Source organism: Camarhynchus parvulus, chromosome 20 (assembly GCF_901933205.1).
Source record: "Camarhynchus parvulus chromosome 20, STF_HiC, whole genome shotgun sequence".
In the NCBI taxonomy this organism is placed as follows: Eukaryota; Metazoa; Chordata; class Aves; order Passeriformes; family Thraupidae; genus Camarhynchus; species Camarhynchus parvulus.
Genome location: NC_044590.1, coordinates 7,330,687 through 7,357,924, shown reverse-complemented (window position 1 = coordinate 7,357,924; position 27,238 = coordinate 7,330,687). Strand labels below are relative to the sequence as shown.

The 27,238-nt window shown below is 55.6% G+C and overlaps 1 protein-coding gene across 7 annotated transcripts in view; it reads left to right on the top strand.

The window, feature by feature from the left end:
- Positions 1-26,233, top strand: part of NOL4L (nucleolar protein 4 like) — a 63,388-nt gene extending 37,155 nt beyond the window's left edge. For 4 of the 7 annotated variants that reach the window (XM_030963374.1, XM_030963377.1, XM_030963376.1 and 1 more), the window contains 7 exons: positions 5,119-5,260; positions 16,490-16,761; positions 17,163-17,348; positions 17,429-17,620; positions 17,708-17,830; positions 18,085-18,286; positions 21,100-26,233. In XM_030963374.1, the coding sequence (XP_030819234.1) occupies positions 5,119-5,260; positions 16,490-16,761; positions 17,163-17,348; positions 17,429-17,620; positions 17,708-17,830; positions 18,085-18,286; positions 21,100-21,299 (1,317 nt within the window). In that variant the 3' untranslated portion in view covers positions 21,300-26,233. Of the gene's footprint in view, positions 1-1,481; positions 1,506-1,767; positions 1,951-4,746; positions 5,043-5,118; positions 5,261-16,489; positions 16,762-17,162; positions 17,349-17,428; positions 17,621-17,707; positions 17,831-18,084; positions 18,287-21,099 lie in introns of those variants that run through there. The other 3 variants (XM_030963375.1, XM_030963380.1, XM_030963378.1) reach the window with 3 other exon arrangements.
- Positions 26,234-27,238: the final 1,005 nt, after the last annotated feature.

Below are 27,238 nucleotides of genomic sequence, written 5' to 3'. Positions count from 1 at the left end.
GGAGGCAGGTGCGGGGCTCAGGGGTGGTGGTGGTGGTGGGAGTCGTGCAGCCCGGTCCCCCCTGCCCCGCGTTCAGCACCTCCCCGCTGAACAGCAGGAACGGGGCAGCGGCTCCGGGAAGGGGCTGCGGGGCCGCCCCCCGCCCTGGCAGCTCCCCGCGCCTCGGGGCTGTGGGAATGCTCGGGGGGTTCCCAGAAGAGCTCTTAGAGAAGGGGGAGGGGGCGAAGGGGATGAGCTTCCCTTCCTCTTCCATTTGCCGTTTGCCGTTAAAATCAACTGTTTTGCCCATTTTCGGGAACTAGGAAATTACTCGGGTTTTGCCGGGTCCCGTAGAAATCGGCGGCAATCGCGGTAAATAAGGACGTAAGTGACCTGACAAAGAGCGCCGGGGATGTTCTCTTTGGTGTGGGAATTGTACACACGAGTAGGCAGCGCAGTCACAGCTCACCGCCGCCACAGCCCGCGTACACCCGTGTGCTGCGAGGCTGCTCGGCTCTTTGAGGCGATGTCCACCACAGGATTTGCGGCTGCAGTACCAATCTTTGACCCGGAGTGTTTTATCTTCCATTAGTAAGCCTTTCTGTGCGCGGAACTGGTTAAGTTAGGGTCAAATCTGGTTCAATACCTTCTTGGCATGCTCAGAGGGCTGGGTTTAAACAGTGGCTGAGACGGAGATGAGGCTGCCTTCCTGGGAGCTCGTCCCTGCGCGCCGCTGCCGGGGGTCAGGGCGCGGGGAGCTCTGTCCTGGCCAGGTTTGGCAGGTCCGGGGGTGCCTGTGCCGGGCAGGTCGTGCACGGCCCCGGCGTGGCAGTGGAGCAGCTTTGGGGGCTGGCAGTCACGCGTTGCCTTTTGTTGATTCTAAAAACACGGCTGGTTGTGGTGGGAAGCTGAGCGTGGCTGTGTGCTGGGGAGGTTGCACGGCACACAGCCTCGGTTCCTGCTCCGCGGAAGGAAATCCCATCGGGATAGTTGGCTGTGGCGTGAAAGGACATGCTTTAAAATAAAAGGACTTAAAGAGAGAAAATAAACCGTCCTGAGACTCGGAGCTTGGCATATTAAACGTGAGGCACAGCATGTAAATGACTGGAGAGAGATTGGAAGGCAGTCCCCGAGAAACTGAGCCTGGCTGTAAAATAAGCAGGTTACCGATAGTCTTGCATATATTTACGAGGTTATAAGAGTAGCTTCCCCCCCTGCCCTGCTCCAGCCCGTGCTGTGGGAGGTTGCTCTCCAGGAGGAAGAGCTTTGGTGAAGAAACGTTGTCTAGCAATTACAGCCTTGCAGTCCGGGGGGCTTGATTAGGTTTCTGGATCTGCCAGCGACTCGTTATGTTCTTGGACCAGCCGGGGTGGCTGTCGGTACCCGGGGTTTCCAGCTTTATAATACGAGGAGGAGTTTTCTAACTCGCAGCGAAGTTGGGAAGCTCGGCAGACACTTGCAGGCACAGTGCTTGAAGATCGTGAATGGAAAGTGGGACAGAAATGTGGAGTGTGAGCCCTGCACATGTGAGTGTCTGCTTCTGCTGGGTAGCAAATATTGGCTGTGAATGTCTGTAGAGCAGCTGTGAATGTTGGATTGTAGATAAGGAGAGAAGCAAGGATTTTGTTTTCCAAACCCTGAGTGGTGCCGGGAGCCCTGCTCCAATGTTTGGGTGTGCCCTGTGAGTGCAGCAGCAGGATCTGACTTCCCCTTGCAGAGAGGAGCTCTGCTGCCTGACCCTTGATCGCTCAGTCCCTTGAACATTGGAAACAAAGCGATGGGACTTTACTGCGGGGTGAGGAGATCTCTCCGGAGATCTGGGAAAGGCAGGAAGGAGGAGGGCGGCAGCAGCAGTGCTGGGGTTCAGGGTTTGGCTCTGGGCTGGCTGCTTGGGGCGCCACTGGCACTTCCATCTCTGCCACGAGTGGTGTGGAACTGGGGAAAAGGCAGCAGGTCCTGAGACAGGCACTGGTAATGGATTGCATTCTGTTTTCTAATGAAAGTTTCATTTGAAGTTTGTTTACAGGAAAGAAGAAATTAGCAGAGGGAATTCTCCTGAGAACCCAGAGAGGAAAAAGAATGAGCTGCCTGACTTGCAAGCCAAAAGAGGGTGGAAGGGTAGATTACATTTACCGTATTGCTCCGAGTCGTGGCTGTTGCTGCTGTTGAGAAACGCTTCCTTGTTTGGCTGGATGGGGAGCCCCCTGCAAGGCTCAGCCTTCAGCCAGGTTACTGGCATTCAGGGAGATTCAGAGCTCCCACCTGGCCAGAAATTTTGATCCTGCTCTGGTGTCCTGTGCTTTGAGGCTGGATTTGTGCTGTGCTGTGCTGCTGTCCCTCTGCTCCTGGCTGTGGCTGGGCAGACGGTGCTGCTGGGGCCTCCTGTCCCTGGGATTGTCCCTGGTATGAGGAGGCAGTGCTAGCAGTTCATGGGCAGCACTTGGAGGTCACAGTGTTCAGCCTTTGGTCTCTGAGGGGTGTGCTGAGGCAGGAGTTTGCTGGTGGCCTCTGGTGTCCCTACAAACAGTGAGGAATGCAGCCAAGGGCAAGTGCAGGATGCCAGAGCGGGAGTGATGGGGACGGCCAGAGCCACTCTTGAGGCTGGGGCTTTTCTCTTTCTTTAGTAAAGAGGCACAAAGGTGTGAGGAGTTCCTGGGGCACTGTGGTGTGGGCAGAGCCAGGTGGCTGCCCAGACTCAGCAGGCAGTGGATGCTCTCTCCGCAATTCTCACTGCCAGGAAGGGTTCTCCTGCTGCCACCTGGACGTTTGGCTTTGCATTCTGTTGGGGTGGGCTGTGCAGTGGGAGCTCTAAGATGCTGGGAAGTTCATCCTGTTGTCATTTTGGCCAAGGGTATTAGTGCTGGAAAGCAGAAAGCTCTGGCTGGAAAGCAGGGGGTGACTTTCTTCTGGTGGCTGAATCCTGGACTGGTGGACGTGTGACAGCCTTGTTTAACTTGAGTCATTTATAGCTTATCGGTTTCTGGTTTGATAGCCCGAGTATTTCTAATAATAGGTGAATGTTATTGCACCTCGAGAGAATTGTACACATTTATAAAGCACTTTCTATTGCATGTGCATGTGAGGCATCCTTTGTGTCACTGCTTCTCCTCCATGTGTGAGTGCATGGAGAAGGTGATGCCTCCTGGGTTGTGGTTTGGGTGCTGAGACTGGATGTCCTGTGCACCTGTGCCTGAACAACCTGAAAACATCATGGGTCACTCCCTGGGCTCCTCCTCCTCACCGGACAGGTGAGAGACTGTGGGCAGCAAGGACCTTGGCATTTGCATTTGTCTCTTAAGCCTGACAGTAATCTTGAGTAAGCCTTGTGAAGAAGGCCAGATATTAGGGTGGCTGCTTCCCTGCAAATGCTTACAATAAAGAGACTATTTATAGTTTGCAACAGGGAGACCTTTGCTGTTCTGTTCCTGTACGTACAAGATGGAGTTTCTGGAGAGGCAGGATTGCTTTGTGGCTGGTGTGGCAGCGGAGTTGTGCTGAGCCAGGGGCAATGTGCCTGTCCCTACCTTCTGCTCTCCTGCTGAGCTCCACCTGGGCACAGGGGGGCTGCTCAGGGACACCTGGTGGGTCTGGGGTCAGGGTGACCCTGTGGGGGGCATGCGTGGGGCTGCCGAGCCCTGTCCATCTGTCCATCAGTCCGTCCCTTGGTGCGTGCAGGGTTTCACAAGCCGTAAATTCCAGGAAACTCCCCGGGAGGCACATGGAGGGAGCGGGCTGGGGCCAGCACGAGCCCTGAGCCAGCAGATGTGTCTGCAGGGACAAGGAGCTGGGAGGAAAAGCACAAACCTGTCTTTAAAGACATTTGTTTGTTCACAATAAAAACTATCAGCCAGCGGCAGCCAGACAGGGCCGTTTTTATGAGGAGCAGGCGTAGGTTGGAGGGGTGCTGCCAATTACTGCTTACACGGAAAGGGAGCGGGGATTGTATTTTATCTCAGGACCAGGGGGAGGGTAAAAAAAACAAGAGCAGAGAGGTTTACAAGCCTTTGAAATGTTTCAATCAAAGGAAAGCAGAGTTGAAAGCGGTTCTGGAAACATTTTCGGTGTTCCCCTGCACCCCAGGGCTGTCTGTGGCCCTGGCTTTGGGAGGGGAGCAGGGAGAGGAAGGCAGATAAAGGGATCACCAGCAGGACCGTGTCCATACGGGAGCACGTATCTGCTTCCTCCCAAGCTTTGCATTGGGAGAGTTCAGCCTGGGGAGGTCCCACAGCCCCTCCTCTCATTCAGGATCTCAGTGCTGCCTTTATGATGATGGTTTTGAAATCCTGTGGCTGACCTTTCCGGCACTGGAAGCGATCCAAGGGCTGTGTCTCGAAGTACTGTAAGGTTAGTGAGAAGGGAGAGAGGGAGAGAGAAAATGTCCTTTGAGCTGCAGAAGTGGGAGAGAGGAATGTCATCTATGCCATCGTCAGGGAACAGGCAGCTGGCTGGGGTCCCTGGCCTGAGCTGGGGTGTCCTTGTCTCACTGGGGACCTCACTCCCCCAGCCCCTTCCCAAAGTGTGTGCTGTCATTTTTGATCAGGGTACAGAGGCAGTATCCCTGTGGAGAGGTCTGGAGGAGCCTCCTCTGCAGCATCAGGCAGTGCAGGTCTTTGGGGATCTATACCTGTGTGCAGGTATGCCCCAGAAGCTGCCCCTGCTGCTACCAGTGCTCTGGTGATTCCTTGTGTAGCAGATGATTTGATCTCAAAAAGTCCAAGTTGTTTTATGGAGCCATTTCTTGCCTGTCCTCAGCTCCCCCACGCTGCTGCCTCGCCAGGAGCACACTGGGGTGGATGGAGATTAAAGGGTAAACTCCAGGGCTCAGCCATCCGCTCCTACAGGATGTGAGCTCTTTCTAATTGTCCTCAATTAGAGACAGTGCCATTGCTCAGGCAAGTCTTCAGGCAGGAAGCAGAGCCCTGGTCCCCGCTGGGGTAGCCACCACCTCGCCCTGCACAGGGAAGGGCTGCTTGCTGTGGCCTTGGGAAGCCCAGCGGGCCAGCAGGGCTTCTCAGGGCGGGGAGCAGGAGCTGCCCACCCAATTGTTTTTAGGAAGGAGTGTGGTGAGGAGATGTTAAAGCCAGAGAAAGGAGGAAAGGAAATAGCTCCATGAGTTAACCCTTTCCTGCTTGCCTCCAGGATGAGACGTCGGTGAGCAGCGAGGACTTTGATATGAACGACTCCACATGGATCTCAGCTGACCAGCACCTGAACTCCAGCCTGAGCCCCAGCCAGGACGAGAGCATGCGCAGCCCGCAGAACCTGCACGGCCACGAGGACGGTGAGTCCCCCGGCGGGCGGGAAGAGCCCCAGCCTCTGCCACAGGATGTTTTTGTGACTGATTAAACATTAACCAGTCCTTTCTGATCAGGTGTCCCCACCTGTGGGATGGATTTCATATCAGCTCAGAGCTGGCTTCCAGTCCTTCCAATTTAGCCTCTGGGTTCCTGCTCAGCCAGGGCCCTGTCCAGCTCGTAGCTGATGATCCTTCTGCCTGGAGCTGTCTGCCAGCTCCTCCAGAAAAAGGTCGCTAAATCCCTTTCTAAGGGGAGGACTTTTTTTCCTGCATCCTCTTCCCAGGTGATGAGGAGAGCGCTGTTAGTTCTGAACACAGGGAGGATGCCAGGGCTTTGCAGCACACAGGTTTCTCTGTTTGGAAAGCTGCACCTTTGACAGGTCTTGCATCCCCCGGGCAAGAAATTGTGAATAATCTGCAGCAGCCACAGCGATGCCAAGCGGGGTGAACGTGGGTGTCTCCTCCCTCGGGGTGGGCGGCTGGAAGGGCTGAAAGCAGCACACGTGGGCTGGGTGGGAGGAAGAGTTTTGTGAAGAGAGGTGGTGTGTTGCGTCTGTGAAACATGCAAGCTTAAAATACAAGAGCAAGTAAATAAGTGGTAGAAGTACGAGTTCAGGTCAGAGTTCATTGCTGTGATGCTTGGGAGGATTTGGTGGTTGGACTCTTACTGGCTTTTGCTCAGGAGGTTGAATCCCTCATTGTCCCAGCCTGGCTGCTGCTGGGAGGAGCAGAAGAATCTGAGGAACAACTGAGCTGGGTTGGTCCTGCTTTAAGAAAGGGGACTGGAAAACCACTCCTAAAGGAAGAAAAGGCTTTTGTGCTGGCAGGTCTCCCTGGGGTGGCTTTTAGCTGGTGGTGTGGCCAGTGGCAGGGATGGTAGAGACAGAAGGGGCAACAGGGACACTGCTCTCTTCAGTCCCAGGGACAGCAAGGCCACTGCTCTCTTCAGTCCAGTGAGTTGTGGCACTTCAGTTTCCATTGCAAATCTGCACTTTTGGAAACTGCTGGTTTTCCCTTGCCAGCCCCAGCCCCAGAGCCAGGCAGCCTTGGTGAGGATGTGAAACCTGACTGCCCAGCACTGCATCCCAGTGGTGGGATGGGCACTTCTCCTTGCCCAGGGCCCCAGGGGGCTGTGTCTTGGCAGGAGGAAGAGTGTTTTGGTGGTGACACACTTGCTCCCATAGAAGCTTTAGGCTCTTCAGGACTAGGCTGCAGCCTCCACCCCAACAAGCCCAGTCTCTGATCCCTGCAGCCTGACCAGGTCTCTCTGTACCCCCAAACTTTGCCATTCTCCCACTGGGACATTTCAGGCTTGTGACTTAGCCCTCACCACTGAATTCCCAAGTCTCATTTACAATCTAGAATGACACAGTTTTGATCCCTTTGCTGAACACTATTATTCAACAGGGCAGTAATTTAATAAGGGACTCACGTATTTAGGCAAATCAAGATGTTCTCACTAAATCGAAATCCTCTCTCTCTCTCTCTCTGCACCCTCTTAGGAATTGCTTCCAATTTTTCATGCCCTGTGGTTTTCCTTCAGAAGCAGGTGTCCTCTTTGGGGCTCTTCTTGGCTCCTTTAATTTCTTTTGTAAGGTTCAGTGATGAGAAATAAAGCAGAAATAGTCCCACAGGATTGCAAGTGTCCCTGGTGTCAGCATCAGCTGAACTGGGTAGACTTTGGTGGATCAGAAGTGATGGTGTCAAAAAAATCAGCAAGCCAAGCCCAGGGTGACAAATAAGACCCATACAAAAAAACCCCAGGAATTGCAGTTTTCACCAGGCTGTCACACTTCAGAAGCATTTTGTGGACTGAGGTTTTGTGCCTATGGGAATGTCCATGATCTGTATCAGAGCTCTAAATACAGACTGATGCTGCCTCATGTCAGTCCTTCTGCCAAACCAATGCTCCCATCCAGGAATGGAGCACACACAAGAGTGGGATGGGAAGGAGGACAACGGAGTAACCCAGGAGGGCAGTGGGTGGTTAAAGGAGAGGAGCATGGAGCAGAGGAGCTTGTGGTGAGAGGAAAAGCAGATTGTTGCTGTGGGGAAGAGAACATGCACAATCAGAGTCTCGACCACTCTTCAGTTTCCTCTTCTCTCGACCTATGAAAGCTCTTTTTTTTTTGGAAACAAATGTGTTTTCCGGGTTCACACGAGCTTGCTAAGGCTGTGCAAAAAGTGTGAGTAACCAGCCCACATAAGCTGTGGAGCCTCCTTGGAGCCCAGCTGGCCAAGCTGTCAGCACAGAGTGCCTGCACTGGGGCAGCCCAAGTTCTCCCAAGCTGGAAGTTTGCCCACATCTTCTGTGCTCAGTTGTCCCTTGTGCCCTGCAGGAGTCCTGCAGAGCTCCAGCCAGTGCTAAAGTGATCCCCACACATCCCCTGCAGCCAGGCTGGGCTCAGCTCTGGGCATCCTGGAGCTGCAGAGGGATCTGGTTGCACACCACGTCCTTCAGCTGGGAGCTTGTTCAGGACTGGATACTCTCCGCCTTCAGGAAAACCTTCTGAGTTACTAAATTGGTCCTGCCTGCTGCTGTTTGACGGGTGTGATGCTTGCAGTGTGTCTGCAGTGAAAGGCTTGCTAAAGTATAAAGTTTTAATGAAGAGTTGCCTAGTAGGAGAGCAGTATCGTCTGACATGCTTGTTAAAAAAGTCCTGTTTAAAGGACCAAAGCACCAGCTCCAGGTCTTTTCAAGGCCTGGGAGTGGCAAATGCTCTTCTGTGGCATAGAGTAGAGCTGTTTGAAATCCAGAGAGGCGGGAGAGCAGGGAATTGTCGTCCCATGCTTTGATAAACAGGTACCTGTTAAATCATCAGAGGCCTAAAAAGCAGCTGGGACAAAGGCCAACACTGTCATTGTCGTGGGTGCCCAGAACCCTTGGCCCAGTACAGCCATGCTACAGCTGGTGTCAGCCCTGGAACTGCAGGGAGAGCAAAATACACCTAAAGACTTGGGAGGGTCATGGACAGAGCAGGCACTGTCAGGAGAGCCAGGGTCTCTGCTGGGTCAGTGGGCACACGGTGGGACTTAGGACCTGAGGAGTGACACTGAGCACACACTCGCTCCTTCCATTTTCCTTTGTTACTCATCCTGCGGGCCCCAGCACGGAAAACATGAAGCTCCCAGCTACATCCCTTCCCAGTCGGATGTTGCTCACAGCGTACGTGCCCGCAGGAAGCCGAGGGCTGCCCAAAGCAACAGCAACATCCACACAAACTCTGCTGCTGGAGCAGAGCTATTGTGCTGGACATCCTGGAGGGACACATCTGCGGGGGCCAGCACACGCTGCAAGCAAAGGGACCTGAATGCTGCTCCATCCTGCTGTCTGAGCCCATCTCCATTCCTGAAGGCATCCCATGCATCCCACTGAGTGCAGGTCCCACCCCTGGTGCTGTGTTGCTGTGGCAGTTTGAGCTGGGCTCTGTCCATCTTCAGAGCCTCTCTGCTTCCACAGGCGAGCACTGCACTACAAACGTCCCAGTTCAGTCTGGTGTGAGGGGTTGAGCGGGGTATCCCACCACAGGGGTGCTGGGGATTCCACCCCAGGCCTGCTGTGACTTTCTGCCAAGTGCAGTGCCCTTGAAAGTAAAGCAGGAGTCAGACCCTTAACTTCAGTGTCTGCCATAGCAAAGTGCTTGAACTCATATAGAAGAGCCTCTGTCTTGCCCACTAACAGAATCCACCTTACCTTGTCCACTTTACATTCTGCTGCACTGCCCAGGAGCAGTGCTCAGCCTGCAGGCAGGGCTTGCTGCTCCCCAGCCTCTTTTGAAGAGCAGGGAAAACTCCTGGGTGTATGGTGTGCTTACTCTGTGTGGGGAACGTGGGGTTGCTTCATGGCACCATGTTGGGCTGATCCCCTTGTGCTGAGATCCCCACGTGCCGTCCTCGCTTGACTGGCAGCGTCCCCGCTGAGTCTGTTCTGCCCGGAGCAGCAGTGGCTAATCCAGACCTTGGAGAAAGGACTTTCTTAACCTACTTAACTGTGAAGGCACACGCTTCTTGGGGGCATCCCTTGAGGCAGCTGGCTGGAGAGGCTTCTGAGTGTTGGGGACATTCCTCAGGAGTGCTGCAACGAGGGACCTCAAGGACATGTGGGCAAGCATTATTTCCAGATTCTGTCCCTGGGGCTGGTAAGGCTTGTCGTTCCCCAGGACACCTTGCTTGGGATGTCAGGGATGGTGTAGAGCTGTGCCCAGCACAGCAGTCTCTCTGCTGGTATGGCACATGTCCCACAGCTCTGGGTGACACTGCTTGCACTTGATGAGATGCCCACGATGTGCAGCACATCACCAGCTCCCCTGAACCACCAGTCTAGTAGAGCTTTCTGGGGAGGAGCAGCCTCTTGCCAAGTGCTGACCAAAAGCCAGGCTCCATCCCCAAGTGATGAGTGATGTCCAACTCCCCAGCTGCACTTCTGACAGCTGGCACCCAACTGTGGGGCAGTGGTGCCCACCTCACTGTGCCCTCACAGGGTCACTGCTGCAGCGCTGGGTGTCACACAGCTCCCAGCCAGCCTAGCCCCGCTCCAGGTGAATCCAAACCCCCTTTGTAAGCCACAGGGGGAGCCCAGCAGACCATGGACAATTGTCTGATGGCTGGCTAGTGCAGGAGGTGGCCTGTGAGCCCCAAGACACTTGCTTAGCCCAAGCTGCAAAATCCTTACTCTTTCCAGGGCTTCTTTTGCCAGTGTTGAATTTTGGCCCTCTAAAGCAGACTAGGACCAGCAGCCAGGCCTTACTACAGCTGGACACAACCTTATTTCATTTTCATTAGGGATATATTTCCTCTTTCTCCAGAGTGTCCCCATGCTGTGCTAGCTCCACAGCAGGAGTCAACAAACGTGTACCTGCCTCACCTGAGTGGTTTGGGCTGGTGACTCCGTTCCCATCACCTCTTCCAGGGGCACATCTGCTCCTCCCGAGCAAAGGCCCTGCCTGTGATAAACACCCTCCTTTTGGTGTCCTTCTAAAGTTGTCCTTGCCCGCTGCCAGGCTGGGGAGTGCAGCAGGGATGCTGTGGTGGCTTTCCCAGCCTGGCACACTGAGCTCAGCTCCAACTCTCTCATGGCTGCTGCAGGCACTGCCCAGTCAGTCAGTTCATCCTGCTGATGCACAGAGCAGGGTTTTGGGGGTCTCTTCTTTAATCTGGAGCAGAGAGGATCACCAGGCTATGGACAGCCAGCACCACCTGTGCCCCTCCCTTCCTCCCCAGACTGAATACCCCCAACCAGAGGGGTGAGTAGGGACAGTGGGGTGAGCCCCACAGTGCTAAAGGACAGTCCCTAAAGGACTGGAGGTGCACAGCAGGGTCTCTCTGATGGTAGGTCTGTGTTGGAGGCACCAGCTTGGCATGAATCCAGCACAAACCCACCAAACTCGTTTGTTTGGCGTGGGGAGAGGCAGTGCCCAGGCAGCATGGGGCCACAGCGTGTCCCCTCCCTGCAGCAGGATCCGGGTGGCTGCCAGCAGCAGTGCCACAGGGAGAGGCTTGGTCTGTGCCACCTCCTTCCTCAGTGTGAGCAAGGGCCAGCTCCTTGCTCAAGCATTCCTCAAGCTGCAAGGTGGCTGGAGGAGCAGCAGTGGGAGGGAAGGAACAGTGTTTGGGAGGAGAAGGGAAAACGAGGGACAGAGAGCATTTGTGACAAGGCTGCTCTGTGTGGCGGGAGCTGACGAGCTTTGGTGCTTGGGAAAACGTCCAGCACGGGGCTGGCGCGGTGAGGTCCCGGTGCCGGAGGGAGCTGCTCCCTCGGGCTGGGCAGTGGAGCCGGGGGGAGACGGCACTGGGGGGCACCTTTCATGGCAGGGGACAGGGAGGCGGCCGCACAGCGCTGCCTTGTCCGGCCCAGCTCTCCCTGCAGACAGGCATTGTGTCCAGCCCTGCCAGATGTCTGGCTCGTCAAGGGCTCTGGTCGAGGCAGGGACCCAGGGAGGGAGTGTGGAGGGTGGACACTTTGTCTGGGACATAACGAGGTTTGCCTTAGCGAAGGAAGACAGGAAATAGAGAGTCTTAACTGGAACCTGGCCAGCCCCAGTGCACTGCGGCCCTCAGCCACGTTGCTTTTTTTCTTTCTTACGCATCTTGGAGGCAAACGCTGGGCAGGACCTGGAGAAAATGGGCTCCGTGCTCTGACTGTGTGAGCAGTGCGGGGCCAGGGCCTCTCCTGCCGCTCACCACCCAGTCATGGGTGCAGGATCCCTGCAGTGATGGTCCCTTGCCCCTAACGAGTGTGACTCTAACACCCAGCACTGCCGCCCCCCACGGGGCCCCCATTCCCACTCGGTCTCTCTAATTTGTATTAAGTATCCCTTCCTCGCAGGCTTTCCTCCTCCCCTGCTTCTCCCTTCTTGTCTCTTTTGTGAGTGAATAATTTATGGCACTTTTCATCTTCCTGGCTGTTGTTCCAGGCAGGCGGCGGTGGGATGCTCTATGCCCTCCTGACGGCCACTCCCAGGCAGGGTGTGCAGCTCCATCCTTTTCCGGTGCCACAGCAGGCTGGAAATGGGACAGACCCGCCCACGAGCCACAGGAAGACTCAGGTGTGGCAGAACCACTGCCATCACCCATGGAGCTGTAGCAGGCAGGGCAATGACTGGTGGATCCATGACGGCCCATGGGGCACCAAGGATCACTGCTGGGACCTGGCATGGCTGTGACACCCACAACCGCCCAGGCAGGTGGGCAGCAGCCAGGGGAGGGCTGCCCCAAGGCCAGCCAGGGGTCCCATGGCAGCAGGATGTGGGCAGAGCTGGGTGGACCCTGGCCCACTGCATGGTGCGGGGCTGCGGCGAGGTTTCCGTGGGCCGCTGGCTCTTACATAAGCTCATTGTTTCCTGAGTCAAAAGAGGTTTTGTCTCCGCTCTGGAGATGTGACAGGAGGAGGAACAATTTGCCCCATTCATCTTTAACTCTGCTCTGGAGAGTGGTGCGGTGGCCTGCGCCGGCAGAGACGTTAAACCCAACCACTTCCCCGCCATAAAATCTCCCGGGGAGCAGGTGTTGGAAATCGCCCCTTCCCCTCCTGATCTCCTCAAATCCAGCGCCACAGAAATCAAGGATAATCCAGCAGCCTCTTCAAAATGAAAACGCTGAGCCCTGATTAATTCATTTAATAAGTGACTGATCCCCTCCTCCCCCAGCACCGCGGCCCAAGAAGCCATTTTGCTTCTTGCTCTCCTGGGCTGATGCCGGGGAGATGCCGGGGCTGCAGCAGAGGCACCAGGCTGCTCCCCCACAGCCACCTCACCAGCCTCACCACGTGTCTTGTCGTGGTCTCTGCAGAGGGGCCAAAGAGGGCAGCACTCCGTGGACCTCAGGGCCAGCTGCCTCTGTTGGGCTCTCCAGCCTCGCCTCTCCTGCACAGTGCCAAGGGCTGCTCCACCTCCATGCAGCCCAAGGAGCCCCAGCTCGAGGGGATTAAACAGGAGAACGAAATAGTCCCGTTTTCCAACCGAAAGATCAAACCGGTTAGAAGTGACATTGTTTTTGCAGTTCCATCTGCTTCAATTAGGGCATGGGGGTAGAGCAGGGGGGCTCCCAATTATCCTCATTAGAGGGGCTCCTCGTGCAGCCAAGCTCCAGCCGTGAGCAGGGAGCTCACCAGGCTCGTGCTGGTTGATAATGAATATATTCATGGCTGCGCAGCCTGGCCTTGCTCGCCTGCTGCTGCTGGAGCCCTGCTCCTGACATGTGCTTTGGGCACTGCTGGGAGATGCAGAAAACCTCTCCAAGCTCCAGAGCTTGGTGGGTTTTGCTGAAATGGAGTGTGGTCAACACAGCCCCACCACTGCTCGGAGTCCTGACACGGCTGCCAAAGCAAGGCAGGAGCCTAAATCTGGTCCCAGCACCCAAGGTGGGAATGCTCCTGCTCCCTCTCCCCCAGGTCCTGCTCCCCAGCTCCTCTCAGGAACGACTGTGGGCTGGAGATAACCCAGTGAAGCTGCCCAGAGAGGAGCTTCATTCCCATCCCCAGGCCATCCACCCCAACAAGGAGACTGCAGTTCCCTCCTGAGCTCGTCTGCATTTTCAACCTGGCTGAGCCCATTCTCACTTGGACCCAAGGACTCACCGATTTGAATTTGTGGCCATTTCTCTGCTCACAATACTGAAATTAACCCATCACTTTGTGTGTGGAGCTTCTGATAGAGCATAACATGTAAAAACACAGGAATAAGAAAATAATCTGTAGCTCATGGGTTTAAAAACCTCATTATTTATGTACATCCATCCTTGTATAAACTAAATTGTTCTTTTAGTAGGTGCTGGCTACTGATATTAGATTCCCATTTCATTTCCTTATCCCACCTGGCAGGTTCCTAGAGACATCTTCTTCTTTTGTTTGCAATATCTTTTGCCTGTAGGAAACCCAGGGTTCGTAAATGCAGCAGCATCGGGTGGAAACCTGACGTGCAGCTGCTGCTGTGTGTGTTTTGTGTGACACAAAAGAAAACCTGAGACGTGGAGGAATCGGGGCGGTCCAGGTGTCACCCCCAGGATCCTGTCTGGTGTCAGCAGCCAGTGCAGGAGTGTCCCTGCCTGCAGGAATGGGGGGCCAGACTTGGGGGCTGTGAGGAGGCTGGAGGTGGATGGGCAAGGACAGAGTGGGATGCCCAGGGGGAGTGGGGGTAGTTAAGGCAGACTGGAGATGTCTGGGGTTGCTCACAGCAGGTTGAGGATGCTTTCATCCCTGTAGGGGTGCCCAGAGGAGGTTGGGGATGTCCAGGACAGGTTTGGAGATGCTCATAGCACCTGTACATTCTTCTCCCAGGTGACCAGAGAGGCAAAGACCTCTCTTGGTGCCCTTGCCCGGCAGGGATTTTGTGCCATGGTGGGCCCCCAGCTCTGCTGATGCAGACAGCCATGCCAGGGGAGCTGAGGGAGGAGGTCCCCACCATCATCCTGGCCGCGGCGCCGATTGGCCCAGCGCTGTTGCTGTGGCTGTGCCCAGGCCGATGGCGGGGCCTGGCCTACAGCTCGTGCCTCCGTGCATGGGAATAATTCTCCTTAATCCTTCCAGGAGGCATCGCTGGATGAGACTGGAGCCTCCCTCTGGGAGCCCCATCTCCCTGGCGCAGAGAGCAGTGCTGGGGGAGGGACAGCCGCCATCCTGGGCAGGGAGGCCTCTGTGCCCCCAGCCACCTGCCCGCTCCTGCTGGGGCCACAGCCAAGCCAGCATTGCTCCTGCACCTGTGCCAAGGGACACCAAAACCCTGGGGCGCTCAGCGCCAGACCAGTGCCCTGGGCCAGGAGGGGTGTGGGGAGCAGGAGGTGGCAGTGCCCCCAACACCCTGCCCCTCCAGATGCAGCAGGAACCTGTGGATGTGGTCTGGGATGCAGCCCCACCATTGCAAACACTGGGACAGGAGACTGGAGCTCGTTTTGGAGAGCTGGCTTGGAGGGTGCCCCTGGATAAGTGCTGCCTGCTGAGCCCTTCTGGAGCCCCGCACTCCCTGGCACAGAGAGCTGGCACCCAGGGCTTTTGCCAGGACCCAGCCCCGTGGTGGGGCGGGTGACGCCTGCCACCGGCCCGGAGTACCCGGCACATAAACACCACCCCGGGATTAGGTCAGCTCTGGTCATCGCTCAGACGAATAAGTGGATCAGCGCAAGGGAAAGGAGGGGGAGGGAGCTCTGCTGAGCGGGGAGCTCCAGTAGGGACCTTTTAATTTAGGGGCTCATGGGGCCAGGAGCCGCCTTGGCGCAGGCGCGAGGCTGGGCAGCGAGCGCTGCCGGGGTGACTGGGGACACGCCGGCAGCAGCCCCGGCCGGCCCCACGGTCGGCTGGGATGCCCGAGTGTCCTCAAGTGTGTTTATTTTAAGGGATACAAAGTCCTGGGCCACCGCAGGGTCACCGCAGCACTCTCCCAGCCTGGCAGGAAAGTTTCCCGCAGGTGCTGGCAGGGGGAGGAGGAGGAGGAGGAGGGTGGATGGCAGCAGCTGGGCACCATCCCGCCGCCCTGCTCCTGCACACCTTTGGACCTGGTGCCCATGTGCCAGGAGCCATCGGCCGGGGCTGCGGCCACCCCAGAGCCCCGGCCCATTGTCCCAGGGTGGCCGGGCCGGGTGTGGGGACGGCCATCTGCTCCTCGCTGCCGACAGCTTCTTTGTTCACCGCCCAGCGCACGCTGGCGCAGGAAGCGGCTCCCACGTGCTTCGCCCTTTCCCTCTCGCAGAGGCACCTAATGAAATAAAGGATTTACTGCGGCGAGGGGGAGGGAAGGGAACAGGCTGAGCAGTTTGAAATGTCGTGCCTGGCCCCAGGGCTGGGCTCCCTGGCCAGGTGCAGGCAGGGTGGGTGCAGGCAGTGCTGGGCTCTCTGCCACTGCTGGGCTGTTCTTGGGGAGCCGCCGTGGTGGGAGCAGGCACAGGCAGGGGGATGGTGTCAGGGCCTGGGGTGTGAATGCAGCCAAGATCTGTGCACTAGGTGTGTGTGGCACCGCCATTGCCAGGGCTCTGACCTGTTTGTGTGGTGGGGAAAAGGCCTTGCATGTGCTGTGGGGACGGCTCTAGGGCATGTGGAAACTGGGAGCAGGAGTGTAGGGTATAGGTCACTTGGGCTTTGAATGAGACAGGAAGGACATCGTGCAGCCCCTGTCCCCTCCCTGCAGCAGCATGCCAAGGAGGAGCCTTGCTGGGTGGTGCCAGCTGTGAGCAGAGCTTCTAATGCTGCTTCCAGGCACCATGGATTCAGGGTTTTCCCACCCAAGTGAGCCTGTCCTTGTGTGTTATCCCCATGGCCCAGCACCCTGCAGAACTGCATGTTCCTTAAACACCAGTGCTGGAACTTGTCACTTACCATTGCACCCAGCCCCAAACTGGGCCAGGAGGATGGCAGGGGACCTGGCAGGGAGAGGCAGTGCCCCTTTCTCCTCCCTGCAATGCAAACAGAAACTGAAAAGGACCAAATTCCAAAGTTCTTATTCAAGCCCAGACACCATGGCTGAGGGCGGAGGCATGGGGACTGTCACCTGCGGAGGGATGGGTAGCTCGGGCATGGGGCATGGCAGCACCTGGTGTGCTTTGAGGGATGAGGGAGTGGATCCCTGTGACAATGGCCTTGCAGGCATGGACACCAGGACCTGCTGCATCCCAGGGCCCAAAGTGCAGCGGTGCCAGCCTGGCTCCCAGTGGCAACTCAGCCACCAAGAGAGCCCAAAGCAGCTTCAGGATGTAGGGTGCCAAGGGGGTGACACACATTGTTCCTTGCAGATGACTCCTCGTCAGAGAGCTGCAGCGGGAATGGCTCCTCCACCCTGAACCCCTCCACCTCCAGCAGCACGCAGGGCGACAGCGCCTTCCCCGAAATGAACGGCAATGGCACCGCAGCCCCCATGGACTTCACCGCCTCCGCCGAGGACCAGCCCATCAACCTCTGTGACAAGCTCACCCCTGCCCACATCACCCCTTCCTACCAGTCTGACAGCTGCAGTGCCGACGGGCTGCGCAGCAGGGTCAAGTACGGGGTGAAGACCACAGCAGAGGTACGGCCTGGGGTGCTCTGGGAGAGCCAGGGACACGCCCCACACCCCAGCTGCTCCAGAGCTGGGCACTGCAGTGGGCTCACCTCACCCCTGACCAGCTGTGCCACAGCCACCATGTGACAAAGAGCTCATTCATGCTGGGTCAGGCAATGTTTGCCACAGGATCAGGCAGAGCCATGGCCCCACCAGCCTGAGCTGTCATGGGGCCACCAGGTTATCACAGGCTTGCTGAGGCCACCATGCTCCCCCCTGCCCAAAGCAGGCAGGAGGTGACACACAGGGGAGCCTGGCCATGGGTTCATCTCTCTGGGTTGCAGGGGGGGGGTCAGACATAGAAGACAAGGAGAAAGGGCAGGTGCATGAGATGAGAGCTGTTGGTGGTAACCCCTGTCTCCTCTCAGTCCCCGCCGTACAGCTCTGGCAGCTATGACTCCATCAAGACAGAGGTGAGTGGCTGCCCCGAGGACCTGACTGTCGGCAGGGCCCCCACAGCTGATGAAGACGACGATGACCACGACGACCATGAAGACAATGATAAGATCAATGACTCGGAGGGGATGGACCCGGAGAGGCTAAAGGCCTTCAATGTAAGGAGAGCTCCGCAGGGAGGGTGAGCCCGCCTGCCTTCCATCGCAGGGTTCCCACCACGTCTCTTCTCTATTTGCAGATGTTCGTGCGCCTTTTTGTGGACGAGAACCTGGACAGGATGGTTCCCATCTCCAAGCAGCCCAAGGAGAAGATCCAGGCCATCATCGAGTCCTGCAGCCGGCAGTTCCCCGAGTTCCAGGAGCGGGCGCGCAAGCGCATCCGCACCTACCTCAAGTCCTGCCGCCGCATGAAGAAGAACGGGATGGAGATGGTGAGTGGCCACCCCAGTGCCCTGCCCTCAGTCCCAGTGCCCAGAGCAGCACATCCCTGAGCAGCCTCTCTGCTTGTGTCCCTGCAGACCAGGCCCACGCCGCCCCACCTGACCTCAGCCATGGCAGAGAACATCCTGGCCGCCGCCTGCGAGAGCGAAACGCGGAAAGCGGCCAAGAGGATGCGGCTGGAGATCTACCAGACCTCCCAGGTATGGCATCTGGGGGTGGGCGGGGAGCAGAGCTGGAAGTGTCCTATGGTAGGGTCAGAAGTCTTTCTGAAAGTCTGAGGGATTGCAGGACAGAGCCCTGTGGTGTGTCCTGAGGCCAGTGGGGATGGGAATGCTGGTTTGGATTGGGCACACTGCAGCTGCAGGACACCAGGCATCCCTGCACTGTCCAGCCTGCTGGCCACAGAGGACAGCCAGGCTCCTCGCTGGAGCAGGTCTGTGTTTCCCCTGTACAGGACGAACCGATCGCTCTAGACAAGCAGCACTCCAGAGACTCCACAGCCATCACCCACTCCTCCTACTCACTGCCAGCTTCATCTTACTCCCAAGACCCGGTCTACATCAATGGAAGCCTGAACTACAGCTACCGTGGCTATGGGTCCCTGGGGGGCAGCCTGCAGCCCCCCGCATCCCTCCAGACAGGCAACCACAGTAATGGTGAGTGGCTGTGCCAGGGGCACGGGGAGCCCACCCTGGCATCACCTCTGCCCCAGGGCACCAGGGGCTCCTGGCATCCCCACTGTGGGGTTGAGCTGTTTGCTGGAGGAGAGGCAGGGGCTGCTCCCACAGAGCTCCCAGTCCTGGCAGCACCTCTGCCACTGCTGCACAGAGCTGCTCCGAAATCCCCTCTTGTCCCTTCTGTCTGGTGGCTCTGCTCACGTCATCAGCAGGTGGTTAATTGTTGAACTGCACTTGGAAGGACGGTTTGGGTGGCACTGGTGGAGGGAAGGAGTGTCACTTAAAAAAAAAAAGGAGAATTCGTACCAGATTCTCTGTTAATTATTAACAGGGGCGGGCGCCTATCGCTGCCCTGATCTCCTGCTGGTATGACCAGTTCTGCTCTCGGGGATGGGGACAGGGTGGGGGGCACAGCCACAGCTCAGGAGGGCTCTGAGGGGCTGGGGACTGCCTGGGAGCAGTTGAGAAAGCAGGACTGATGCTGCAGGGCAGGAAGGTGGAAGGAGAGCATAGGCAGAGCTTGAGATTAGGAGCAAGTGAACAGAGCAGAGTATCCTGGGCTGGAGCAAGGCACACAGGAAGGCTCTGAGGTACCTGGTGACTCGCCCACACCTGGAGCAAGAGGTGTGGGATGAGACCAAGTGCTCCCTCTGGCTCTGTCCTGCAGTAGTGCTGGCAGGAGGGGCTGGATCCCTTCCCAGTCCTTGCCCAGTCCTCCTGCAATCCCTGGGTTGCCATTGCCTGTCCTGGTGCACTCTGGGCTCCTGCCCCAGCCCACCCCGACAGGAGCCAGGATTTGGAAGGATGTGATTTCCGGAGGCCTGAGAGATGCCTGTCTGGGATTAACTCTTATCATCCCTTCCTAATGCTTCTTAACCCTGAATAAAGATCCTGTCCCGGCCTCCAGCTGCTGAGACCTAATCCTCACAGCAATGGTTCCTCCCCAGAGCAGCACAGCCACCCGGTCCCCACTGCTCCTTGGGCTCCTCCTTGTGAGACAGTGAACATGCAGAAAGGCCCCTGAGCAGACCCAGGAGGAGCAAATAGGCCCCGGGTGCAGCACCCAGCAGCACGTCTCCTTCTTTCTTTCTAGGGGATTTTTAAACCTCTGTTTTGCAGTTGTCTTTTTCCCAAGCTCTTGCCCAGTCCTTGAGAGGGAAGAGCACTCTGCAAGGAGCTGCATTTCTCTTCCCTCTGAGCAGAGGCCCCGCAGGGCTTTGCTGCCCAGAAGTGGCTTCACCCTCCATCCCCCACCTCAGGCAATTCTTGCTCAAGCCCACTTCCCTGCTCCCAGCTCCTTCCCCCTTGGTGAGCTGGGAAACAAGCTCAGGCTCAGTTTACTGCTGCCTTTTCTGCCCAGTGAAATTGCTTTCGCATGAGAGCCTCCTCCTTCTCCTCCTCCTTCTCCTCCTCCTCCCCCACTTTGAAGCTCTGGCTCTCTTGGCATGGAACACTTCTGCTGGTGCTGCTCCTCCCGCAGCTCCAGCATTGCTTTCCTTGAATGCTTTCCATTCTGCCTGGGGCCATGAGCTTCCCTCCCTGCCACCATCACCAGTGCCACCCACCTGGACTGGGGGCAGCTGCATTCTCCCATCCTGGTTTGCAAACAGCCACAACACCCAGTCCTTGCTCTGTGTCCCTGGTGTCCCATGGCTGAGTCAGGCCACCCAGCCGGGGCTCAGCCATCTCAAAGCCTTTCTCCAGCATCACCAACTGCTCCATCAGCCTGCAGCACTTCAGCTCACAGCCCAGGGATCGGTTCAGTGTCTTCGCTCCTTCCCTCCAGGCTGCAGCCTCAGCAGCCTCCTCTCCCTGACTACTATCACATCTCTAGTACATCTCTTGGCACTTCTCTCCTCATTTCCAGTTGATTATGGGTTTTTTGCTCCTTGTTTTGCTTCTCTTACTTAGTCCAACATGAAGCTAAGTCCACTTTTTCCCCTGCCTTTCTTTCTGGGGTCACTCATCAAGATAAACAAGGGAAGCACAGCCCGTGTGGGATGTAACTCCCCATATGCAGAGGGAAAACCAGAACCTTGAAGGTGATTTTGATGGTGCAGGTGCCAACAGGAGCTGGCTTACCTCCCAGCAGACCCTCTCTTCACAGAGCTGTGAGCCAGGCTGCAGGACTGGATTTTTGTCATATTGGCTCTGAGACCTCTTTATAGAATTGCAGAATTGTTTGATTTGGAAGAAGCCTTGAAGTTGACTTCACTCCAACCCCCTGCCACAGGCAGGGACACTTTCCACTGGAGCAGATTGCTCCAAGCCCTGTCCAACTTGGCCTTGAGCATTTCTAAGGATGGGGCAGCCACAGCTTCTCTGGGCAACCTGTGCCAGAAACTCACCAATCTCACAGGGAAGAATTTCTTCCCAGTGTCCCATCTAAGCCTGCCCCTTGTGAGGTTGAAGCCGTTGCCCCTTGTCCAGTCACTCCATGCCCTTGTCTAAAGTCCCTCTCCAGTTCTCTTGGAGCCACTTTAGGTACTGAAAGGAGCTCTGAGTTCTCTGCAGAGCCTTCTCTTCTCCATGCTGAACAACACCAATTCCCTCAGCCTTTCCCCCTAGCAGAGATGCTCCAACCTTTGCAGCATCTCTGTGGGCTCCTCTGGGCCTGTGTTCCTTGCAGAGGCAGTGAGTGGCTCCTCTGGTGTCTGAGAGGGAACAGGAGCTCCTCGCGTTATCCGGGCACTGTGGGGACCTTCCAAGTGCTGCAGAGGTCTGGAATCACAGCAGGATGAGCATGGGGAATGTTGCTGTGCCTGAGCCTCCCTCTCACTTTTCCTTGCCAGGTCCGACGGATCTCAGCATGAAAGGTGGGGCCTCCAGCACGGCCCCGTCCAACAGCACCAGCCGGGGCATGCAGGCGGCGCAGCTCAGCCCCACGGAGATCAGCGCCGTGCGGCAGCTCATCGCCGGCTACCGGGAGTCAGCGGCGTTCCTGCTCCGCTCTGCAGACGAACTGGAAAACCTCATTTTACAGCAGAACTGACTCCCCGTGTCCGCATCGCTCCTCCGTCGACAAGACAATTTGTACCTGCTAGAAAGAGGCTCCCGGCGGTGTCCTGCTCAGGACCACCATCGTCCTCCCGCCACGCGGTGGGCACATGTAGTTTTAGAAGGTGGGATCCAAAAGACCTGTTTTCTTTTACACTCCAAGCACCTGGGACTTCAGGCACAAGGACACGTTTTGGAACCATACCAACAGCCATGCCTGTGGCCGACCAGAAGCCAACCCTGCAGCTTGGAAGGATGTGGGACTTTGAAGGGCAGAAGGGAGCCTGGGGAGGTTTGGGGCTGCAGATGTATTTAGAATAACCTTTGTGGACCCAAATGTTAGATTCCCATCCCTGGATAATTTCCAAGTCTTAGGTGAGCTGAATCACATATTTATTGAGAAATGGACCCTCCTCTCCCCTTAGTAATTTATTTTTCTGAAAATGGATTCTTTTGAGTTTGTACAGATTGCCAGTTTTTTGTCTGTCTGATCAGAAGGAATTTATTCCTGTGAAATAACACATTCCATATCACTACACTACTAATTTCCAGGCAGCTCTGCCTGTTTCTCTGGTGAACCCTTGTCCCACAGGGAGCAAGTTTGCCATCCAGCCCTTGACATCGAGGCTGCTCAGCCTCCAGTGAGCGTAGGTGGGAGCTGAACAGCAGCGCAAGCGTCCTGCTTAGGCCTTTGTTCTAAGAGGTCCCGTAGCAGCAGTGGGGTCTGAACCTCCCGCAGAGACTCGGCAAGCTCAGCAGACCTCCGGCTGGAAGGACATCTCACACTCATTAAAGTCATTGCAGATAAGAGAAGGAAGGAAGAAAGGAAGGAGATACCTGAGAAACACTGTCTTGCGGTCACCATCCGTACTCTACCTCACACTCCATTGTGGGCTTCTTCCAGGACTGGCAGCGCCGGTGCTGGGGGTCAGTGAGTGCTGCAGACATGGGGATCGTGCCGAGGAGGCTGGAACCTCCAGCTGGGTCCTGCTGCGCCCGGCCGTGTGCTCCGCTCCGTCTGCAGCCAGCCCGGGGAGCACGGGGGCTGAACCGCCCGGTCCCGCGGGGTGTGAGGCTGGGCGGCCCCAGGGCTCACCCCAGAGCTGAGCTGGAGTGGTGACCGCCCGCTTCTGGGCAGCATTGAGCAGCAGAACTGACAAAGTCCTCTCCGGGGCCCAGGATCCTTCCCCCTCCCTGCTCACAGTTCTGGAACAAGCCCACAGTTCCCAAAGTGTGGAAGAACCGTAGTCCAATGACCGTTCTGCCCTGTTTCCACCCCCCCACAACGATGCACTTCGTTTTGCTCAGTGCAATACCTACTGCCAGTGCTGCTAACCCAGGGACCTCGCTCCGGCCAGGGGTGCTGAGCCCAGCCCAGCCATGCAACATGCTCTGGAGCTGTGCAGAGACCAGCGAGGGTCCCGCTGCTCCCTGTCCCCCACAGCCCCCCCACTTGGCTGAAGTCCACACCATGAGATTGAAATCTGATAAGTGTAAAGCTGTTTTGTAGGTAGGAACTTTCTTGGTTTGGAGCCAGTTTTTATCTTATTTTTTGGCCACTCGGAGCCGGCAGCCGAGGGCTGCTGCTCCAGGGGCCAGCACTGGTGGCACAGGCTTGAGCAGCCGCTGGTCCGGCCAGGAGTGGGCCCGGGCAGTTCCCCTGTACCCTCTGTACCCCATGATGCTCCACACACTGGAAGAAAAACAAAACTTTACCCTACTTTTAGTCTCAGAACAGAAAAAGCTGCTGGTTCCTGAGGCCAGGTGTGTCTGGCCCTGCAGCAGAAGGGATCAACCATTGCATTGACTGTTTTCCCCAAACCTTAAACTTTCCGTAGCATTTGGAGAAAAGGGACCCAGCCCCTCGCCGCAGGGTGCAGCTGAGGGGTCAGTGCAGAGATGAGGTGATGGTGGCTCTTAGACCTGACCCGATGCTGGAGCCAGGAGCATCGTGGCCACACCCATCCCCTCCTGCCGAGCGTGGGGAGGGGGCCCCGGGCACGCCAGCCCCCAGCCAGGGCTCAGACTCAACGCTTTCCCCAGCACTTCAGAAACCTGCTTGGTTTGTCCACTGCATCTTCCCATACTTGGAATTTATGTAAATATTTATTTTTGTGTGAATACCATGAAGTAACAAACCTTTGACAAAATCTGTAACTGCAGCCATTTGTGAAAGTCTTACCGTTCAGGCAGGAGAGGCAGAGACAATCGCTGTCCCGGGATTCTCCCTCTCCGTGGTCTCCCACCCACGCCGGTGCCTCCCTCCTCGGCAGAGGCAGAGGAACCTTTAGCCATAAGTTTGCCATCAGTTTGTACTGAAACAGAGGTAACCCGGGGGCACATGGACAGACCACCAACAGCCACAGTTGGGTTAAGTTTTATTTATCCAAGTCATTCCTGATCACCTCTGAACCTGTCTCGGCACATGTGGAAGTTCAGGAGCTCTCACACGTGGTCAAACTGCTGTAGAGGACACCGAGGCCACGTCGTGAAGGAGGGTGCCCAACACCGCCCTGTCCCAGCACCTCATGTTCATACCTGCAGCTGAATGGTACAGACTCAGATTCCCAAAGCCCTGGTGACAGCCACATCTGGGACAAGTTTTAAAACAAACGGGATTGACTCCGAATTTCTGTCAGGGATCTTTTTATTTTTCTTTCCCCTTCTTTTTTTTTTTTTTTTTTTTTTTTTTTGGTGAGCCACAGCGTTCTGGTTCCTTTGGCATGAGCTCCACAGACATCTCCATGCTCTGCAGCTGCTCCGTGCTCCACCGTGGCTTGGCTCTCCCTGTGCTCCAGGACTGTTCACAGCCACATTCCTGCGCTCTCACTGGGCAGGACGGGGTCAGGAATTGCTAGTCCAGGTTCTCAACAAGAAGGAACAAGCAGGAGCAGAATACACCGGCTTTCCAGATATCTGAGAGGTGGAAGGAGAATGCTGGGTTAGCAAATGGTCTGGATGGTCTTGGGTTTGTTTAAGAAAAGCTGATCACTGGTCGAAAAAAAGAGATTTTTTTTTTTTTTAAATTTTATTTTATTTCAGCACACCCATCCTGCCCTGGATGTGGGGTTCCCATGACGCTGTTTCTCCATGGGAGAGCGTTCCCGGGGTTGTGAGCAGATGTAACTTGTACCTCCCCGATCCCAAGGGCCACTTCCCTCCCGGAGCGGCCGTCGGATTTAGTACCAGTTCATGAAAAAAAAAAATGCTGCTTTGAACTCAGAGGGTTAATATACTTTTGATTTGTAATTTTTTGTAAAACTTTTTACAAGGTAGCATAGTATTTCACCAGACACCAACTACAATCCGTCCATGGTCTGATTTTTATATAATTTAGTGGTGCTTTAGAAACTTTTGTTCGGTTGTTTCGGAGCTGCACAGCTCAGTTCTTCGCCTGTATCTACCTAAGACCAATGTGAACCTTTGTATTTTTGCTCCTAATTTTGGACTCAGTGAAAGTGTACTGTTTACATGTACAGAACTCCCGACCCCGTGTGTTCTGCCAGACCTGCTGTTGAAGAGGAAGCTGCCCCTCACCCAGTTCGTCTGCTTAACCCAGCCACAGCCTCACCCACCCACCGCCACGCGCCCGCCCCAGGGACACCCCACCAAACCCACACACTCTTTAAGCAATTTTGGGTTTTGCACAAGCTGCTGTATTTTAATTTCCCCCCGGTAGTTTTACGGATCGGCTGCAATTCCAATCGGGAGCTGATCCGGGGCTCTGAAGTACCAGATCTGGGCAGTGCTGCTGCCTCCCCATCCTCCTCCTCCTCCTCCTCCTCCTCCTCCTCCCACACGGGCGGGAGGGCAGTGCTGCCTGTAGGGTCCAGCTGATGTGGGGGAGCAGGGGGAAACACTCCTGAGCAGAATTGGGAATACTTTAGGGAAGGGGGTGAGCTCGCCCAAGCCGGCTGCTGGCTTGGGGTGGAGGTGGGAGCGCGGTCCCACGGGAGGCTCCCAGCGAGGCAGAAGAGGCTCTTTGGGAAGCTGGTGCTTTCCCGAGGGCGCAGACAGAAAAGCGTATGGCACTTATTCCAGCTTCTAAGGTGACACTTTATTGCTTAATCAATTGATTCCTTTGGAAATGATATTTTTGCAGATAGGCACCTATGCAACTTCATGTGGCTCTTAAGCAGATGAGCACTTCCTCCTCAACGAGCTTGATAAGAGTTATTTGTGTTATATACTGTGGATTTTTCCAGTAAATGTGGCTTAATATTTTAATTCTTAGAATGTGTGTCTATTATATATGTGATGCAACTTAATTCTGTTCTGTTTGTGGAATGATTAGCACAGGCCAACTCCCTGTCCCCTCACTTAACAAAGACCAATGAGCTGTTAATCGAGCTGTTATCTCCATGGTATTACTTGCTAAATGCACTGATTTCATAAGTATGTGGAATCCTTTTTTTTTTTTTCTTTTGAATCTGTATATCATATATAAGACTGAATCTACTTAATAAACACTGTATAACAAAAAGGGCTTTCTCCTCCACTGTCGAGCCCCGCTGGGTGCTGCTGGCCCCAGCTCTGCCCCTCGCCCCAGGCCCTGTGCGAGAGGTTGGTGCCATCAGTCACCAGAGCGGGATCTAAATTTAGGTGTTAAAAGGAAGAAAAAAAATACCAAACCAAACCATCTCTCATTCCTGTTGACATAAGCTGTGCTTTCCATTCCGTAACAGACAGCGTGGGTACCAGAGAGAGCAGTGGCAGCACTCGCAAAGGGGGCAAGGCACCAGTTTTATGCTGAACTTATATTTTGACAAAATTAATTTTGTGAAGTGTCTGGTTTTTGTGAGAAAAAAAAAAAGAAAAAAGAAAAAAAAGTTTTCATTGAAGTTTGTGCAAAGTTCTCCCTCATGGAAAATACTGATTTTTCGTTATCAGCTTTATTCACTAAGTATAATAAACCTTTGCATCCATAAATGTTCCTCTTCAAGCGCTGTATAGATACCATCTCCTGGGTTGATCATCAGGAGACCCAGAGGGTCCAAGGGGTTTGCAGCTTCCATGGAAATGCAGCTGCCCAGGGGTGTGGGGATGCTGGCTGGGCAGAGGGGTGGGCTGCCCTTTCCTGGGATTTGCTATGGAGTGAGGCCAGGAGGACCCACCTGAATGTTTGTGCTTGTAAACGATCACCTGGGACAGCACATCCCAAACGGAGCACGCACAGAGTTCATTCCTGTCTGGCAGCACAGCACCAGAGGCCCTGTGTCCCTGACACCGTCGGATCTGTGACTGAGCCTCTGGCTGAGTTCTGCTTCCAGCTTTCCCAGGGAGCATGGGAGAGGGCTAGGCACAGGGAGCAGCAGTGCCAGGCCACACCAGCTGCAAACCAGTTGGCATCACCTGCTGGGGCTTCCACAGCCCCCTGGCCAGACTGATTCAGGATGTCCCCATGCCTGCAGATGGCCCCACCAAGCACGGCAGAGCCAGAGCCAAACAGCAGCCGGGCTGGGAGAGGAAAATCTGTTACTTGGCACACAAATATCAGAGAGAGAAAAAAAAGGAAAAAAGTGTATTGCTCTTTGTGAAATTCTGATGTTAATGGGTTTTGCTCTTGAAACCCCCAAGCTCCCTTATTCCAGAGGTAGCTAATCCTGATGCCATCACCACCCATCCCAATAAAACAGGGAAGGATTAAGTACTGAGTTATAAAGCTTGGCTAAGTAACAACTCTTCTCATTTTTTGCATTCTCTGTATTTAGCTTATTTAAATTATCCAGGTATTCTGTGTGCAGCCTGCCAGAGCCAGAAGATCAATGAACCACCAAAACCCACAGAAGCCTTTTTTCACCCCAAATGCTGGTGCTGGACCATCTGCTGCTCCAGCCCCAGCTCATGTGTGAGGCCATGGCTGCTGTTCTGCAATGGCAGCGCTGTGGAATGCCAGGGAGTCAGGGATTGTCACCACAGGATCTCAGCACTCCC